This window comes from Pseudorasbora parva, chromosome 3 (genome assembly GCF_024679245.1).
Source record: "Pseudorasbora parva isolate DD20220531a chromosome 3, ASM2467924v1, whole genome shotgun sequence".
Taxonomy (NCBI): domain Eukaryota; kingdom Metazoa; phylum Chordata; class Actinopteri; order Cypriniformes; family Gobionidae; genus Pseudorasbora; species Pseudorasbora parva.
Genome location: NC_090174.1, coordinates 62,344,099 through 62,360,057, shown reverse-complemented (window position 1 = coordinate 62,360,057; position 15,959 = coordinate 62,344,099). Strand labels below are relative to the sequence as shown.

The window sequence follows — 15,959 nt, the reverse complement described above, 5'->3', positions numbered from 1 at the left end:
ACTAGCTTCTGTGCCTTCAGTAAGCGATCTGTGTGAACCTGTCTGTCTATTTGGTGTTTTTGTCTGTCTATTATCAGAGATTTTCCACCCTTTTGTTAAATATTTCATATATTAACAGAAAAAAGAGAAAATAAAATAGATAGAAATGGCGAGTGAAAGCAGCAATTTCAGAAAGTGTGTTCCTCCCTGCCCACGCTACATCACGGGCGGGGACACACATCTTCTCTGTGTTGCATGCTTGGGAGCGCAGCATGCCCAGGCAGCCCTCGAGGGGGCTGCTTGCGAGCACTGTGAGCGTATGCCACTGAGAACGCTGCGCTCCCGCCGGGCACTCTTCGAGGAGGGTGCCTCGGCTCGTGTTCCCCGCGGCTCTGGTCCCGCTGCTGCCGAGGCAGAGCGGAGGCTGCAGTCGTGGGGTTCACAATTGGATGTTGCAGAGGGGTTTGAGACGGGCACTGCCTTATCTCTGCCCTCACCTGCTCCATCCAGCGGTTCTTCTCGGGGCTTGGAAGCACGCATTGCGGTTTCTTCCCCCCCGAGAGAGCCGCCGGTGCTCCAACTATCCAGCTCCGAGGAGGTGGACGTTGAGAGCATCGCGACTGAAGATTCGCCACTTCAGTCCCCTGCGAGTGAGGAGCTCGTTGAGGTTCTAACGCGAGCCGTGGCCAGTTTAAATATTGACTGGCCCGTAGAGAGATCTGAGGCAGGAAAGAGAAGATCTAGTAAATTAGATGAGAGATTCCTGCCCGCTCGCGCTTCAGAACCTCAGCGGCGGGGCCTGCCATTCTTCCATGATTTGCACACCGAGGTGGCAACATCATGGAGGAGACCGGCATCATACCGTGTGTTCAGCCCTCAGACTTCGGTCTATAGCAACATCATGGGGCTGAAGCACTACGGTTATGGGGCGATGCCAAAGGTTGAAGAGACGCTCGCGAGCCATCTCTCGCCTTCCTCGGCATCGTCCCTAAAGGCCCCGACTTTGCCCACCAGACCATTGAAAACAACGTCGGCACTGGTGGGCAAAGCGTACTCGGCGGCAGGTCAGGCTGCTGCATGCCTACACACCATGGCGATAATGCAGGCGTATCAGGCTGACCTGCTCAGGGACTTAGATGGACGCGATGAAGTGGGGGGTGACGTCATAAATGAGCTGAGAACAGCAGCCGATCTGACTCTCCGGGCCACCAAAGAGACGGCCAGATGTGTTGGCCGCTCTATGGCAGCATTGGTGGCTACGGAGAGACATTTATGGCTCAACCCCACCGAAATCAAGGAGAGGGAGAAGAGCTTTCTGCTCGACGCGCCGCTGTCTCCTGGTGGCCTCTTCGGTGACGCAGTACACACTGTCACCGAGAGGTTCCAGGAGTCAAAGAAACAAGCTGCGGCGCTAAAGCAGTTTCTCCCTCTCCGGGTCCAGGTCCCTGGGGCTGCCGCTGACATCAGGCAGCCCAAGCCGAGTACGAGCTCCGCTCACAGGTCACAACAAAAGCAGAGCGTCGCCGCTCGAGTTCCCCCTCAGCGCGGGGACGAGGGGCGGCGCTCTCAGGCGAGGTCTTCGAGGGGCAGGGCTGATCTGCGGACAGTCCTGATCGCCAAGAAGGCCTCGTCGAAGCGTTCCTGACGCCAGAAGCGTCAGGACGCTGAGGGTGGTTCCCCCCATAGGGAAGCGGTGTTTACCCCTGCTAACGGTACCCGCTTCCCTACGGCACCCTCGGGGGGCCGCGCTGCCAACCCCGCCGCAATGCCGGGGCGCAGTCGGTCTCCGCGGGCCACCCGAGGGTGGTCCGCACCCCCTCCGGGGGGCCCCCGAGCAGTCAAGTCAGTCGTTCCCTGCCGGTCCGCCGCTTCAGGGCACTGTATTTGTTGCTCAAAATACACCAGAGGCCAGCCTCGAGAGGCTGGTTCCCTTAGTAGATTTTCTAGACGAATGGAAACGTCTATCAAATATATCTCGTTGGGTCCTGCAGATAGTAGAAAGGGGGTACGCCATTCAATTCAAGAGTCGGCCACCTCCTTTCTGCGGTGTCCTACCTACAGAGGTGGGCCCGGAGCAGGCTCTGGTAATGGCACAGGAAGTAGAGACACTCCTGCAAAAAGGGGCTATAGAGAGGGTTCCCCCTCCCAGCAGGGAGTCTGGCTTTTACAGCCGTTACTTCATCGTGCCGAAGAAGGATGGGGGCTTACGCCCGATATTAGATCTGCGGCTATTGAATCGCTCGGTGGCCAAGCTCAAATTCAAGATGCTTACACTCAGACAGATTGTAGCGCAGGTCAGATCGGAGGATTGGTTTGTCACCATAGACCTCAAAGATGCGTATTTTCATGTCTCCATCCTTCCACATCACAGGAAGTTCCTGAGGTTTGCCTTCGGGGGAGAGGCATACCAATATCGTGTACTTCCCTTCGGTCTAGCACTGTCACCCCGCACGTTCACCAAGTGTGTGGATGCAGCTCTGGCGCCGCTGCGTCTGCAGGGCATCCGCATACTGAACTATATCGACGACTGGCTGATTCTAGCGAATACAGAGCAGATGGCGGTTCAGCATCGAGATGCTGTTCTCGCCCATATGTCGAAGCTGGGGTTGAGGCTGAACGCCAAGAAGAGTGTGCTTTCTCCGGCTCAGAGAACCACTTTTCTAGGTGTGAACTGGGATTCGGTAATTATGCGGGCGCAATTATCGCCAACACGCATAGCATCGATCCTGGCAGCCGCCAAAGAACAGAAGCTAGGCCGAGCCGTCACTGTGAAACGGTTCCAGAAACTGTTAGGTCTCATGGCAGCAGCGTCCAACGTGATACCTTTTGGCCTACTGTACATGAGGCCACTGCAGTGGTGGCTCAAAACAAAAGGGTTCTCCCCGAGGGGAAATCCGCTCCGCACGATCAAAGTCACGCGGCGATGCCTACGTGCTCTGGTCATGTGGAAAAACCCGGGGTTTTTATCTCAGGGTCCCGTGTTGGGGGCTCATGTTTGTCGCGTAACGCTAACGACAAACGCCTCTCTCACGGGCTGGGGGGCGACCATGAGTGGTCGCTCATCCCAGGGTCTATGGCAGGAACATCAGCGGCACTGGCACATAAATCGGCTAGAGATGCTCGCAGTATTTCTTGCATTGAAACAGTTCCTGCCCGACCTCAGGGGCCACCATGTACTAGTCAGAACAGACAACACGTCCGTGGTGGCCTATATAAATCACCAGGGGGGTCTGAGGTCTCGTCCGTTGGACAAATTGGCACATCGGATCCTCCTGTGGGCCCAAGGGAAATTGCTGTCAATCAGGGCAGTATATATCCCGGGGGCCCTGAACCAGGAAGCAGACAGCCTGTCGAGACAGGGGCCGAGGCCCGGGGAATGGAGACTCCACCCAGAGGTGGTGGAGCTCCTTTGGAAGGTTTATGGGAAAGCAGAGATAGACCTGTTCGCTTCGGCGGAGAACTCTCACTGCCCGTGGTGGTTTTCTCTGACCCATCCGGCCCCGCTGGGGCTGGATGCCATGGTACAGGAGTGGCCGAGGCTGCCTCTGTACGCCTTCCCCCCGATTGTCTTGCTTCCAGGAGTTCTGGAGAGGGTACGCCGGGACGGGGCCCAGGTACTTCTAGTGGCTCCGAACTGGCCGACCCGAGTATGGTTTTCGGACCTGATATCTCTCCTGGAAGGCTCTCCGATGGAGATTCCGACCAGGAGGGATCTACTCTCTCAGGCGGGCTAGAGATTCCTGCACCCACGCCCAGAGATGTGGAAACTGTGGGCCTGGCCTCTGAGGGGGCTAGGCTCATAGAGGAGGGTCTCTCGGCCGAGGTCGTAGAGACCATCCTACACTCCAGAGCTCCGTCCACAAGGAAGCTGTACGCTTTGAAATGGAGACTTTTCTCAGCATGGTGCAGAGAACGCCAGTGGGACCCAGTTAACTGCCCGGTTGGTACAGTGCTGGAGTTCCTGCAGGAGAGGTTCTCTGCAGGGTTGACCCCCTCCACACTTAAGGTGTACGTGGCGGCCTTGGGTGCTGTCCACGTCCCTTGCAGTGGAGTGTCTTTGGGAAGACACCCTTTAATTACACGCTTCCTTCGTGGCACATTAAGGTTGAGGCCAGTTATGCACTCGAGGGTCCCGGCATGGGACTTGGCCATTGTTTTGAGGGGCTTGTCCGGACCTCCGTTCGAACCTCTAGAGGAGGTTTCGGATAAGTTCCTCACCTTGAAAACTATCTTCCTTTTGGCCATTTCATCCCTTAAAAGGATAGGAGATATTCAGTCCCTGTCAGTAGGGCCCTCATGTCTAGAGTTCGCGCCAGGGATGGTGAAAGCATTTCTGCATCCCAGGCCGGGTTATGTCCCCAAGGTTCCTACGAGCCCACGGGGCCCCATCACTCTACAAGCCTTCTGTCCTCCTCCATTTATGACGTCAGACCAGGAAAGGTTAAATCTGCTGTGTCCTGTGAGGGCACTGGATACGTATGTCCACAGAGCTGCCCTGTGGAGAAAAACTGAACAATTGTTTGTTTGCTTTGGACCCCCTAAGAAGGGGGCTCCAGTATCCAAGCAGAGGATGAGCAAGTGGGTGGTCGAGGCCATCTCACTTGCTTATGAAGCTACCGGGCAGCCATCTCCACTGGCTGTCCGGGCGCACTCAACCAGGGGTATGGCTGCTTCTAAAGCACTTTTGTCGGGGGCTTCCCTCCATGATATATGTAACGCGGCCGGATGGTCGTCTCCGTCTACCTTCGTCAGGTTCTACGAACTAGACCTGGCATCTACAGTAGGGGCACAGGTACTCTCGTAACCGTGTGCGCTTCGGCTTCACACATACGAGACACTTGGTCCTATGGCGATGTGGGTATAAGCGTTCTCACAGCGTTTCGACGCAGCTCGAGTTCCCCGAAAGGGAACGTCTCAGGTTACGTATGTAACCCTAGTTCCCTGAGGGAACGAGACGCTGCGTCGCTTTGCCATACTCCCGGCGTGTCCGTGATCACTTACTTCAGGCTTTATCAGAAGTTAGTTCCTGTTTGTTTTCACGGACGTTTTATAGCTTCCGGTCGATGACGTCATCACGCCGACGATCGATCTTTTTTCCGATGGAATGGTTCTACAGGCGCTTCACGACGCATTAACGCAGAGGCGTTCTCACAGCGTTTCGACGCAGCGTCTCGTTCCCTCAGGGAACTAGGGTTACATACGTAACCTGAGACGTTTTCCATCTGAAACATCGTTATGGTTGATATTGAAATTTCAATGCAAAATAAATGTTGAATCACCATTACCATATCGATGAAACCTGACGTTATTTATGCTGATGGTAACAACATTGGAACATCATTGATCTATAGTTATCCTTATGATTGATTAAGCATTGATATTAGGTGTACCGGATGATTGCCAATGTGTTGAAAAGTCATTGATTTAGAGTTGACCAGGAAACGACCTGTTGTTGAAAGACATATAGATGACCGGGAAATATGATTGAAAATGCATCAATATATGGACGTTAAAGAGATCATAGCCTTCACGTCACGTAACACGGTTGACACCAGTGTGAGAAGCCGGCATTTTTTCTGCGTCAGTGTTTTAGGCTAGGCTATAGGATAGGCATACAAGCTTTCAAATGTTCTCCACTTTTTAACATCTTGGATGTAGATAAAGCAGGGTATTAATTATAGGCCATTCAATTTATTGCATTATATTTTCGTATGCCTAGCTGTCATTTTCTATGGCTTAATAACGATAAAAAATTTTTTAGGGTGAACCTTAGTTCAGTTGAAATTATTATTATTTTTTCAATATTCCAGATAGTTGAAATTTTGTTGATCTATGGACAGGATTTCAATGCCCTTTCAATATTAAAAAGGTTAAAATGATGTTGAATCAACATCAGATTCCGGTGTTGATTCAGTGACTTAATGTTGACAAAAGAATGTTGATTTAAAATAGTTTCAATGACTGTTTGCATGATTGGCCCAAAGCAGACTTCTTACTTGTGACTTCATACATCAGTATACAGGTAATCTTCATTCTGTGTTCATAACACGCACATTACCGATAATTTAATCCCTTACTGGTAAATTGCCAGAACTGATTTACCGGTATTTGTGTAAAGGTCCTGTTCACACATGATCGTTTCCTGGTATGTCACCAGTAAAGACTGTGTGTGAAAGGGGCTAAGGTTTAATTTTCAAACATTTAATTTAAAATGTAAGTTGGTGAAAATGAAATCAACAAAAGTCTTTGTACTTGGAGACCCCGTCCCCTTTTGTAGTTCACTCCCTATTTTGTAGATCTCTGGTCTGCAGTTTTACCTACGCCTCCCACACTGGCGACCACGGTTCAAATCCCGCTCAGAGTGGGTTGAGCAGAACCGGTTACACTAGCAGGTGTTTTTTACTTTTTATTTCAGCTTGTTTTGTGACTGAAGAAATTGTCCCAGTTTGCTCCTACGCCAAGATGATAAATAACAGCTGCAGATATATTTTTTCTCTTCAGATAGACCAATGCACACTCACAGAGCAGCAGAACAAGCATGATAAAGACCCGTTTCCCATCTACGCAGTGATCGACAGCCACAGCAAAAAGAGCAAAGATGCAGGTGTGTGTGTGTGAGTGCGTGCGTGCGTGTGCTTGCGTGCTTTGTGAAATATCAGGACACAAATGTGTTTAATGACATGGGTATTACAAGGAGAGGGTGACTTATGAGGACATTACCCATGTCCTCACTTTTCAAAAGGCTAATAAATCATACAGAATCATTTTTTTAAGAAAGTAAAAATGCAGAATGCTTCCTGTGATGGGTAGGTTTAGGGGTAGAGGCAGTGTAGGGGGATAGAAAATACGGTTTGTACAGTATAAAAACCATTACACCTATGGAATGTCCCGACATTTCACAAAAACAATCATGAGTGTGTGTGTGTGTGTGTGTGTGTGTGTGTGTGTGTGTGTGTGCGTGTGCGTGTGTGTGTGTAAGGAAGAAAGACAGAGTTAATGTGTTAGTATCAGTTGTTATATGGATGTGTTTCTGTCTGCAGACCCTTGGTTTGAGTTCACTCCATATGAAGCAGGTTATTCCCTCACTGGAGCATTTGTGGAAACCTCCAGCTTTGGCAGTCAGTTTGACAATGGCTGTAAGATCAAGGACCATCCTGAAATGGACATGCTGTACCTGCAAGGTAACAAACTCTATTACAGGAGAGTTTATTTTTTATTTATAATATCAATTTAATTTTGCAGATTCTCTATTGTACACTGAACATAGAACTGGATTAACAATAGACCTCATACATAGACCTTCTCTAACAGTAAGAGCTAAAATCAGACTTTTGTATTACACGTTTTAATTAAAACATTTACACTTTTTGGTTTATTGTAAAAGCTTTTAAACTTAAATGTGTTTTCTGCAGGTCTGTGTGGCAGCGCTTTAGCAGATGGAGAAGAGATCCGTAAATTCCTCTGGGAAAAAATAGAAGGTGTAACTTAATTTTTTCTGAAGATTAATTATTATTTATTTATTATTCTGACAGCCATTTCATCATCATGTGAATTTTAATTCCATTTAATTTTCTTACAGATTTCTTCAAAAAATTACTGCCACCAAGTTTAAAAACAGATCAAGCAGGTAAAGCATTTCTTATTAATTTTATTTATTGTCAGGTTGATCAGTCTTTTGTGTCTAATGATCTAATGGTCCATTTCAGGATGGAAATTGGATAAGATCTTATTTGAGCGACCGACATCAGTGTGTACAAGTGAATAGCATCCAATCTACGTTCAGAGACACTTCGATGGGAGTGCCGCAAGGGTCTAATTTGCGACCCTTGCTTTTTAGCATCTATATAAATGACCTCCCTGCAGTGTGTTCGGACGTTGACATAATCATGTACGCTGATGATACGGTTATTTTCACTTCTGGGGAAAATGAGCTGGAGGTTACTGACAAATTATCAAAAGAGATGCAAAAAGTTGCACGATGGTTACATACGTCTTGTCTGACCTTAAACGTTGATAAAACGGTCTCAATGTTTTTTTCAAATAAACGTAAATTACAAGTAACTCAAGAAATTTAAGTAAATGGACCAACAATTAAAATGAAAATGTAAATGAAACAAAATATTTAGGTTTAATACTTTATTCGAACCTTAGTTTTAAAAGTCACATAAAAAATCTTAGTAATAAATTGAAATTTAATTTGATGAACTATAAACATATTAGAAATTCATTAACTACGGATGCCTCAAATATATATCTCAACTCTATGATTGTTCCACACCTTCTGTATTGCATGTCTAGTTGGTCTCAGGCATGTAAAACATTGTTAAAATTACTTGAATCCTTGTATAAAAGGGCCATAAAAATCCATGATAAAAAGCCTCGCCAGCACCATCACAGTAAAGTACAAAGTAAATATAACATTTTAAGTTTTGAAAACCTTATTAAATATAATACAATTACTGTTTTATTTAAAATTATCCATAACATCGCTGCTCCCCCTTTGAGAGAATTTGTCACATTAAATTCGGAGAGAATTTCTAGAGCCACACGGTCGACAGTCAGAGGAGAGTGCAGCGTTCCAAAACGTAGAACCACATATGGTCAACAATCATTCTTTTATAAAGCAGCAAACTTTTGGAATATTCTTCCAAACGAAATTATCTCATGAACAAACTACAGGACATTTACACGCCTGACCAAACAGTGGTAATTATTAAAGCAAACTTGTACGCACTGAATTGACTGTGATATGAACGATGTATTGAGTGAGTGAGTGAGTGAGTGAGTGAGTGAGTGAGTGAGTGAGTGAGTGAGTGAGTGAGTGAGTGAGTGATTGATTGATTCCTGAAGTGGAGTGTGTTTTTATGATGTGAGTGAAGTAATGATTTTATCTATTATTCTGTATATGTTTTATGAACTTTTGTACATAGGGCTTATAACATCTACCTGTCCAGGGACTGCGGGTGGAAATTAGCATTTTTTGCTATAACCTGGCACATGACATCTCTTTTTTTTGACTAATGTTTTTTCTGTGCATTGTCCCTGATCAAATAACGAATAAAATTCAAAATTCAAATCTATTCATAACTGCTGATGAACAAGTCTTCATAAATAAAAGTGAGCGATAATGATGATTATCACCTGATATCTGAATGTTATTAATTTGGGGATGGAAAGCACTTGCATTTAAGACATTTTGCACTGTGTGGGTTTTCCAGGAAATCCAGGCGGCCCTTCCACAGACGAGTTTAACCAGGTGCTCATGGATCTGGTGGACATGAATATCTCTGTTTTGGAAGGCAATGATCCGTCTGAATTTGATGAATCCATCAGGGCAAAACTGACCAGTAAGATTTTCCTAAAGTGTGTTAGAAATGTATCTTCAATGGCTTTTCAGCAAAATTTAAACAGTAAAACGAACTACATTAAACAATATGGACACATTAACATGCAAAACCAAAAACTTTAAAAGACACAAGATACACAGATTTGAATTTGACCTGCATCAAAAGAAGAGAACTAAATCTGCACATTCCCCTGTTATTACAGAGCTCAGTGGAGGAAAACATCAGCTGATTATTTCAACAGAATCCCTGAATCTCGCTGATAAAGAGGCTGCAAAACAGTTTATGGAACAGTACACCGAGGATGTGTGTAATGCTTTGAATTGTTGCTCCAGTTCCGAAGATAAACGTAGGTTGAACAGTTTTTACAATGTGTTGATTTGAATAATGTACTTATTTTTATTTTATAGCCGAAATGTGTTTTACTGTGAGATTCCATAAAGCTTATATTAGCACATACAAAATAGGTTTAATAGGCAAGGCAAGTTTATTTCTATAGCACATTTCATACCCACAATGAATAGCACATGACAATTCACTGTGCTTTATAAAGAAATTAAAGACCCCAGAGCAACTTAAGGATGTGCTAAACACCTTTCTGATATTATTAATTTTTTCAGAAAAAAAAAGATGCAAACTCACTGCATTTGGTCTCTGAGGGCAGCTCACTAGGGATGAGACTCGGGGGGGGGGGGGGGGGGGGGTTGTTAGTCTCTGGTCAGTAGCAATAAAAGTGCACGTGTTGTTTATGTTTCTATTTATAATATTTGAGAAGAATCACTGTGTAGCTTTGCCTAGTTAGTCTCTGGTCAGTAGCAATAAAAGTGCACGTGTTGTTTATGTTTCTATTTATAATATTTGAGAAGAATCACTGTGTAGCTTTGCCTAGTTTCACATTGAAAGCATGAAGGCTGTCTTTATAGATGTTATAATGGACTACAAGTTTTGTCTTCCGCCATATGTGTTCAGATTTCCTGCATTGTCTTTTCATTATTTGCACTGCTGTTGAGTTTCTCCAAGGTGCTTTTTGTTTGCCACTCTTTTTCCTAACTTTCAGAGGAGCAATATCATTAATTACATTCTTAACTTTTGAGTTAAAAGAGTCAAAGAGGAAATCAACACAGTCTGCAGATATGCTCGATGTTAGAGATATAGCCTTCATAAACAGCACATTAGTGTTCTCATTTAAGCATCTCTTTTTGACAGAGACAGATCTAGCTTCAATGGCAGGAGAGATTGATATGCCAAAGAAAATACAGAAATGATCAGACAGTGCCCTAACCTTTTAACAAAATCCCCATGATATTCGAGAGACAAATAGTCACCAAATGATACTTGCTTACGTTGACAGACATCTTTAAAAAGAGCAGCAACCCCTCCACCTCTCCTAACCGCTCTGCAGGCTAAATAAATTTAGGAGGGGCTGTTTCATTGAGGACTGTTGGACTGCAATTTTCTTCTAGCCACGTTTCATTTAGAAGCAAAAAATCTAGGTTCTTTGTGGTTATTAAGTCCTTGACTAGAATTTTTTTGTTCTTAAGTGAACAGATGTTTAAAAGTGCTAACTTAACAGTTCATTTCCCCCCTAAATTAATCTTAGTTTGACAAGTAACCGCCAGCAGATTAGATGTGTTTGCTGTAGGGCCTAAGAATGCCTTAGATTTTCTATCAAGTAACAGAACAGAAATAGAGAAAGAGACAGGCACACTGCGTTCCCACTTGTTCTGTAAACATTTGATAATGTTACTGTTATCATATCACTGAGAGCTGGTATCAGTCATTTTTGGTTCACCCATAACAGATGGAGGAGTGTGTGGGCCCTGGCGTTGTGACCAAAGAAATCTCACAGGAGGAGACGGAGGGTGAGCTGGGCCCACAGGCTTTGGTGGTTGTGAGGCTCGACACTTGTTGGTTGATATCTGGGGACTCACAGCAATCGAGTGTGATAGTCTGGTTCCAGCATAAACCAGTTCCTCCATTTTCTCTGAGAAACTCAGAGGGGGGTATTCTGGAGAGAGGAATAACATGTCTGCTGAGGGGGGCTGTTTCTCTGGTGTTACTGGAAGCTGAAATATGTTATCCCGGCTTTGCTGGCCATTTTCCAGAAAGTCATCATTGGGTGCTGAATCTTGAAGCAGTTCTAATCCGTTACAGTCTGTCTGTGGTGAGCTCTGAGAGCAGGGCTTAGCTGGGAGTCTGTCAGTGAGCAGTGACAGGAGCATTGTTGTCCTCCACTGACGTGAACCGGATGCCGCTGGTCCTGAGGGGATGCAGGGTGAACTGAATTGCATGGCCGAAGCTCTAGCCAGGCTCCCAGACACTGAGCAAGTAGAACCAGTGGGACCACAGCCGGGCTTAAAAACGGAAAAAAATATAAATTGTTTCACTCCGAGCAGAATCGATATTTTAGCATTTCAGTTTTTGCATTCCTCATTTAAAATTACTGTTCTGAAAGCGATTTGATAAAAAAAAAAAATTCCGGTTAATAAAGTTATTTTAATTTAGCCTATAGTTTAAACAAGTATAAACAAATACTTATTTCCACTCAAAAATAAGATAACACGTGATAATTAAACTTTAACATTAATTTAATAACATTGTTAAAACCACAACAGAAATACATGCATTAATTATAAATCATAAACAGCTGGAAAAAATATTGACCCGTTTTTGACCGTTAGGAAAAAAATTGACATGTCCTGTATTGGCAAACAAGTTGCACTTGGATAAACAAAATCCACAAACTAGCCTAAATCAGACTATGTAGCGCTTAAAGTCTGTACTGCTTGTTTAAATGTACGAAAATAATGTCTTCCAATACCTGCGCATTCATTGAAAATCTCAGTGGGGAAAGAATGTACTTCATGGAAGAAAATGCACACTCAACAGTGACTTCTGTTCCCTTCCTACCTAACACTTGACAACATACCACGGACATTTGAGGAGTTGATAGCGAAATCATTTCCTATAGCCTGTTGTAATGGATAAATAATTTTTCTAAAACAAGTGTCTTCCATTAATGCAAATGGTCTGCCATTGACAGTTACTAGCTCTATGCACTCATCTTTTAGAACATCAGGATTCAGTTTAATATGTAGGCCTGTTGTCTTTGGCTTTTTAACTATGACCCCATCTAGAGTTGTTTGACCATCTGCTGTAGAAGCTGGTCTTTTATTGTTGGTTGAATCAGCCTACTTTGCTGGATGTTTGCGCTGAATGTGCCTCTGCAAGTTTCCTTCGTGATTCCCAGTTACATCCGCCTTGCACCCTTCAATATTGCAGACAGACTTGTCATAGGAGAAATAATGACGAAAAGGATTTTCTTGGTGGCGGCTAGGGATGTCCCGATCAGGTTTTTTTGCCCTTGAGTCCGAGTTCGAGCCATTTGATTTTGAGTATCTGCCGATACCGAGTCACGATCCGATACTTCTATAATACATTAAAAAAAGAATAAAGAAGAGCGAAAAAACGAACCAGGATGTTCCTTTTTTATTATTTTATTCACCTTATTGTAACATTCAACAACTCTAACAAACAGAGCACTTCTGTGAGGTAGATTGAACAATCAAGTAATAAATAACACAAATTCTTCACTTTTGGATTTTAGTGCAACAGTAAATATAAAAAAGTCCGGGACCGGAGTTGCGCAGAGCAGGAAGTACAATGGCGATATCAAAAGCACACCCATACTCTCACAGATGCAGAACAATTAATTATGTTGGTGTGAAATAAACAGTTATGGAAATTAAATTAAATTAAATAATTTGCTCCCAAAAATCCTGAAAAAAGTCTGTTAGTGCTTCAGTGAAAACTTCACTCAGAGAAGACGTCGATCTCAGCTGTCAATCATGACATCACACAGCCGTTTTTATAGCTTCAAATAACTAACTAAAACTAAACTTATTTAAAAAACATAAAAATCTTTTTGTTGACATTAAACAGACAGCAGTAAAGGCTACTGCCCCTTTAAGACCTAATGGAAGGCTCTGCGTCGTCTTTCTCGACTGTATAAAGTCCTCTTAAGGCATATTCAGACTATGTCTGCTTGGATACTCATCAAGATGGACATGTTGACATACGTCTTGTGTTATTTGGTCCATTTAAACGCAAGACTTGAAAGAGAACTTAATATTTGCGCGTTGTGAGACGAGTGCGTGCTTTCGGATGATGCACAGAGACAGATCAGCGCGCGCGTTCTCATTCGCGTCTTCTGGCGATGACTGTGAAATTGACTACTCATATTCGAACATACGGCAGCACTCGCATGAATTGAACAAAAGTTTACACAGATAGACCATTTTGCCCACGTTTTTCTTTTATTAGCGCTGTTGTAATGCATCACTGAGGAGCCAGCACGTGTATCCATCTACAGAAACATACATAAAGCATTATTTTCAAGTTACAACCCATATTATTAATGCGTTGTGAGATGAACCGCGGTGCAAGTGTGCACCTTTCACACGGCACCCCTGCTCACCTCACCCCAGAATATACATATATATCCGAGTCCTGATCGGGATGTAACGTCCGATTCCGATCGAGTCTGAAATCACGTGATCGGGACCATTTTCCGATCACGTGATCGGATCGGGACATCCCTAGTGGCGGCCCATCTAAAAAAAGTAATTGACAGTGGAAAATGATATAGGCCTAAAAAAATTTTATGTTCTAAAAATGTATTCACTCACATTAATTACAGAAGAGAAACAAACAAAAAATGATTGCCATTACTGTATGGCTAATCTTTAAGTGTCTAAGCATGTTTTAACGTCAACATACCTCTGAATATTGGATGGGCAGCCTACTTGTGTTTATTTAAGAAAAAATCTTATCCGCCGGAGAGATCATCTGCAGATGAGTGCTGCGCAGGCATTTCACTCACGCTTGATACGTCAACGCCACATGCTGTAGCCTACTAATTCATGATTGGTAACTTACACTGCCAAATAAAATTTTAAAGAGAACAATAAAATAATGTTATTAACCGGTTAATGGTCATTTCAAATAAACGTTTCCGTTCAGAATGATTAAAATAGATTTTGTTTTTGTTTTTGTTCCTATTAAAATTTTGTTCGTTTCCGGTTTTCGTTTTCGTTCCTTGAACCGGTTCAGACCCCTGGACCACAGACGTATCCGCAGTGGGGAAGTGAGGCGGAGGACAGGGACATTGGCAGTCAAGAAAGTAAACTTTGTTGACCTCCTTCATCTCGGCCAGGTTCAGCCATAGATGGCACTCCTGAACCCCAAGTGTGGGCATTGTCTGCCCAAGGGACAGAGGGCATGGTCGGTCGCTGTGCGCAGTTCCTGCATTAACTCTGGGTCAGAACTACCCTTATACAGCTTTTTGGTTGCTTTGGCCTGGTAAACTTGGCCGCCAGGTGGCCAAAAACATGCAGGCCCTGGATGAGAGACATGGAAGACTTCGCCAGGTGGCAGCATTTTGAGGCCAGGAATGCATGGCCCTCAGCTCTGGATCAGACTCGAACAATCCTACTCTCCCCGAAGGGGCAGAGCAGCTAAATCCTCATCCCTGGTGGAGTCTAGCCCATCCTAAGATGCAGCAATCAACATCTAATCCTCCAGTGGAGCCCCCAATGTGATGCTGGGTCCCCCAGAAAATGGACCAATACTAGCACCTGAAAGCCTGCATGCTTAATTATATACCTGTACTGCAGGCTTGGTTCACAATGCAAATCTTATTAGCCAATGTCCATTGGCATGTTCTGTACCGCTTGAAGGTGATTGGGCTCTCAGGCAAGATCCCAATACGTGAGTCACTGACGTTAACATTGAACATGACTGACTGATAGGGAACAAGAATTTTACCTACATCAAATGAAAAATAACTAAATCATACATGGATATTTCTGTCTTTTTACAGAGCTCACTGAAGGAGAACAGCAGCAGGAACTCGTTTTACTCACTGATTGGCATGTTAAATCGGCAATACGTTCCATCAGTTCCAAGTTTAAGCGTTTAGGTAGGTTGAAATTTACAATGTGTTGATTTGTATAATGTACTATTTTCAAGCCATATTAATGCATTAACCGAATGTGTTTTTACTCTAAGATTGCATAAAGCTTCCATTTAGCACCAACAAAACTGGTTTTAGCAAACTGATGCCACAGAAGAAACTTTAGACACTTAGTGATGAACTTTAAAGCTGAAGAAGTTATAATGAAACAAAATCTTTTCTCCAAAGAACCAATTACACTGCAAAAAAAATTATCTTCTTTGAAAATTTGTCTTGTTTTGTGTCTAAATATCTAACAATTATTAAATCAAGATGCATTTACTATATAAATAAAATGACACAATATTTTTTTCTTGTTTTGTTGAAAATAAAATCAAAATGAGGTGAGTTTTTGCTTAAAATATAATCTTGTTTCTGATTGAAATCTTGTTTCTGTCCCAAACAGAAATAAGATTTTTCTCACACCCATTGGCAGATAACTTTGAATGTTTCAAGCAAAAACTCACTTCATTTTGATATTTCCCCCCAGAAAACAAGAAAAAAATGTCATTTTACTTTTCTAGTAAATCTTGATTTAAGAATATTTAGATAGGAAAAAAATAAACTAAATAAGAAGAGCATTTTTTTTGCAGTGTAGTCAACTAAAAACATATACAGAATAT

At 43.7% G+C, this 15,959-nt stretch overlaps 1 protein-coding gene across 1 annotated transcript in view; it reads left to right on the top strand.

Annotated features, from left to right (window-relative positions):
- Positions 1 to 15,959, top strand: part of LOC137071594 (cytosolic phospholipase A2 gamma-like) — a 35,525-nt gene that overhangs the window by 9,365 nt on the left and 10,201 nt on the right. The window contains exons 6-12 of the mRNA XM_067439728.1: positions 6,481 to 6,583; positions 7,020 to 7,160; positions 7,392 to 7,457; positions 7,559 to 7,606; positions 9,198 to 9,326; positions 9,529 to 9,672; positions 15,205 to 15,303. Coding sequence (XP_067295829.1) covers positions 6,481 to 6,583; positions 7,020 to 7,160; positions 7,392 to 7,457; positions 7,559 to 7,606; positions 9,198 to 9,326; positions 9,529 to 9,672; positions 15,205 to 15,303 — 730 coding nt within the window. The remainder of the gene's footprint in view (positions 1 to 6,480; positions 6,584 to 7,019; positions 7,161 to 7,391; positions 7,458 to 7,558; positions 7,607 to 9,197; positions 9,327 to 9,528; positions 9,673 to 15,204; positions 15,304 to 15,959) is intronic.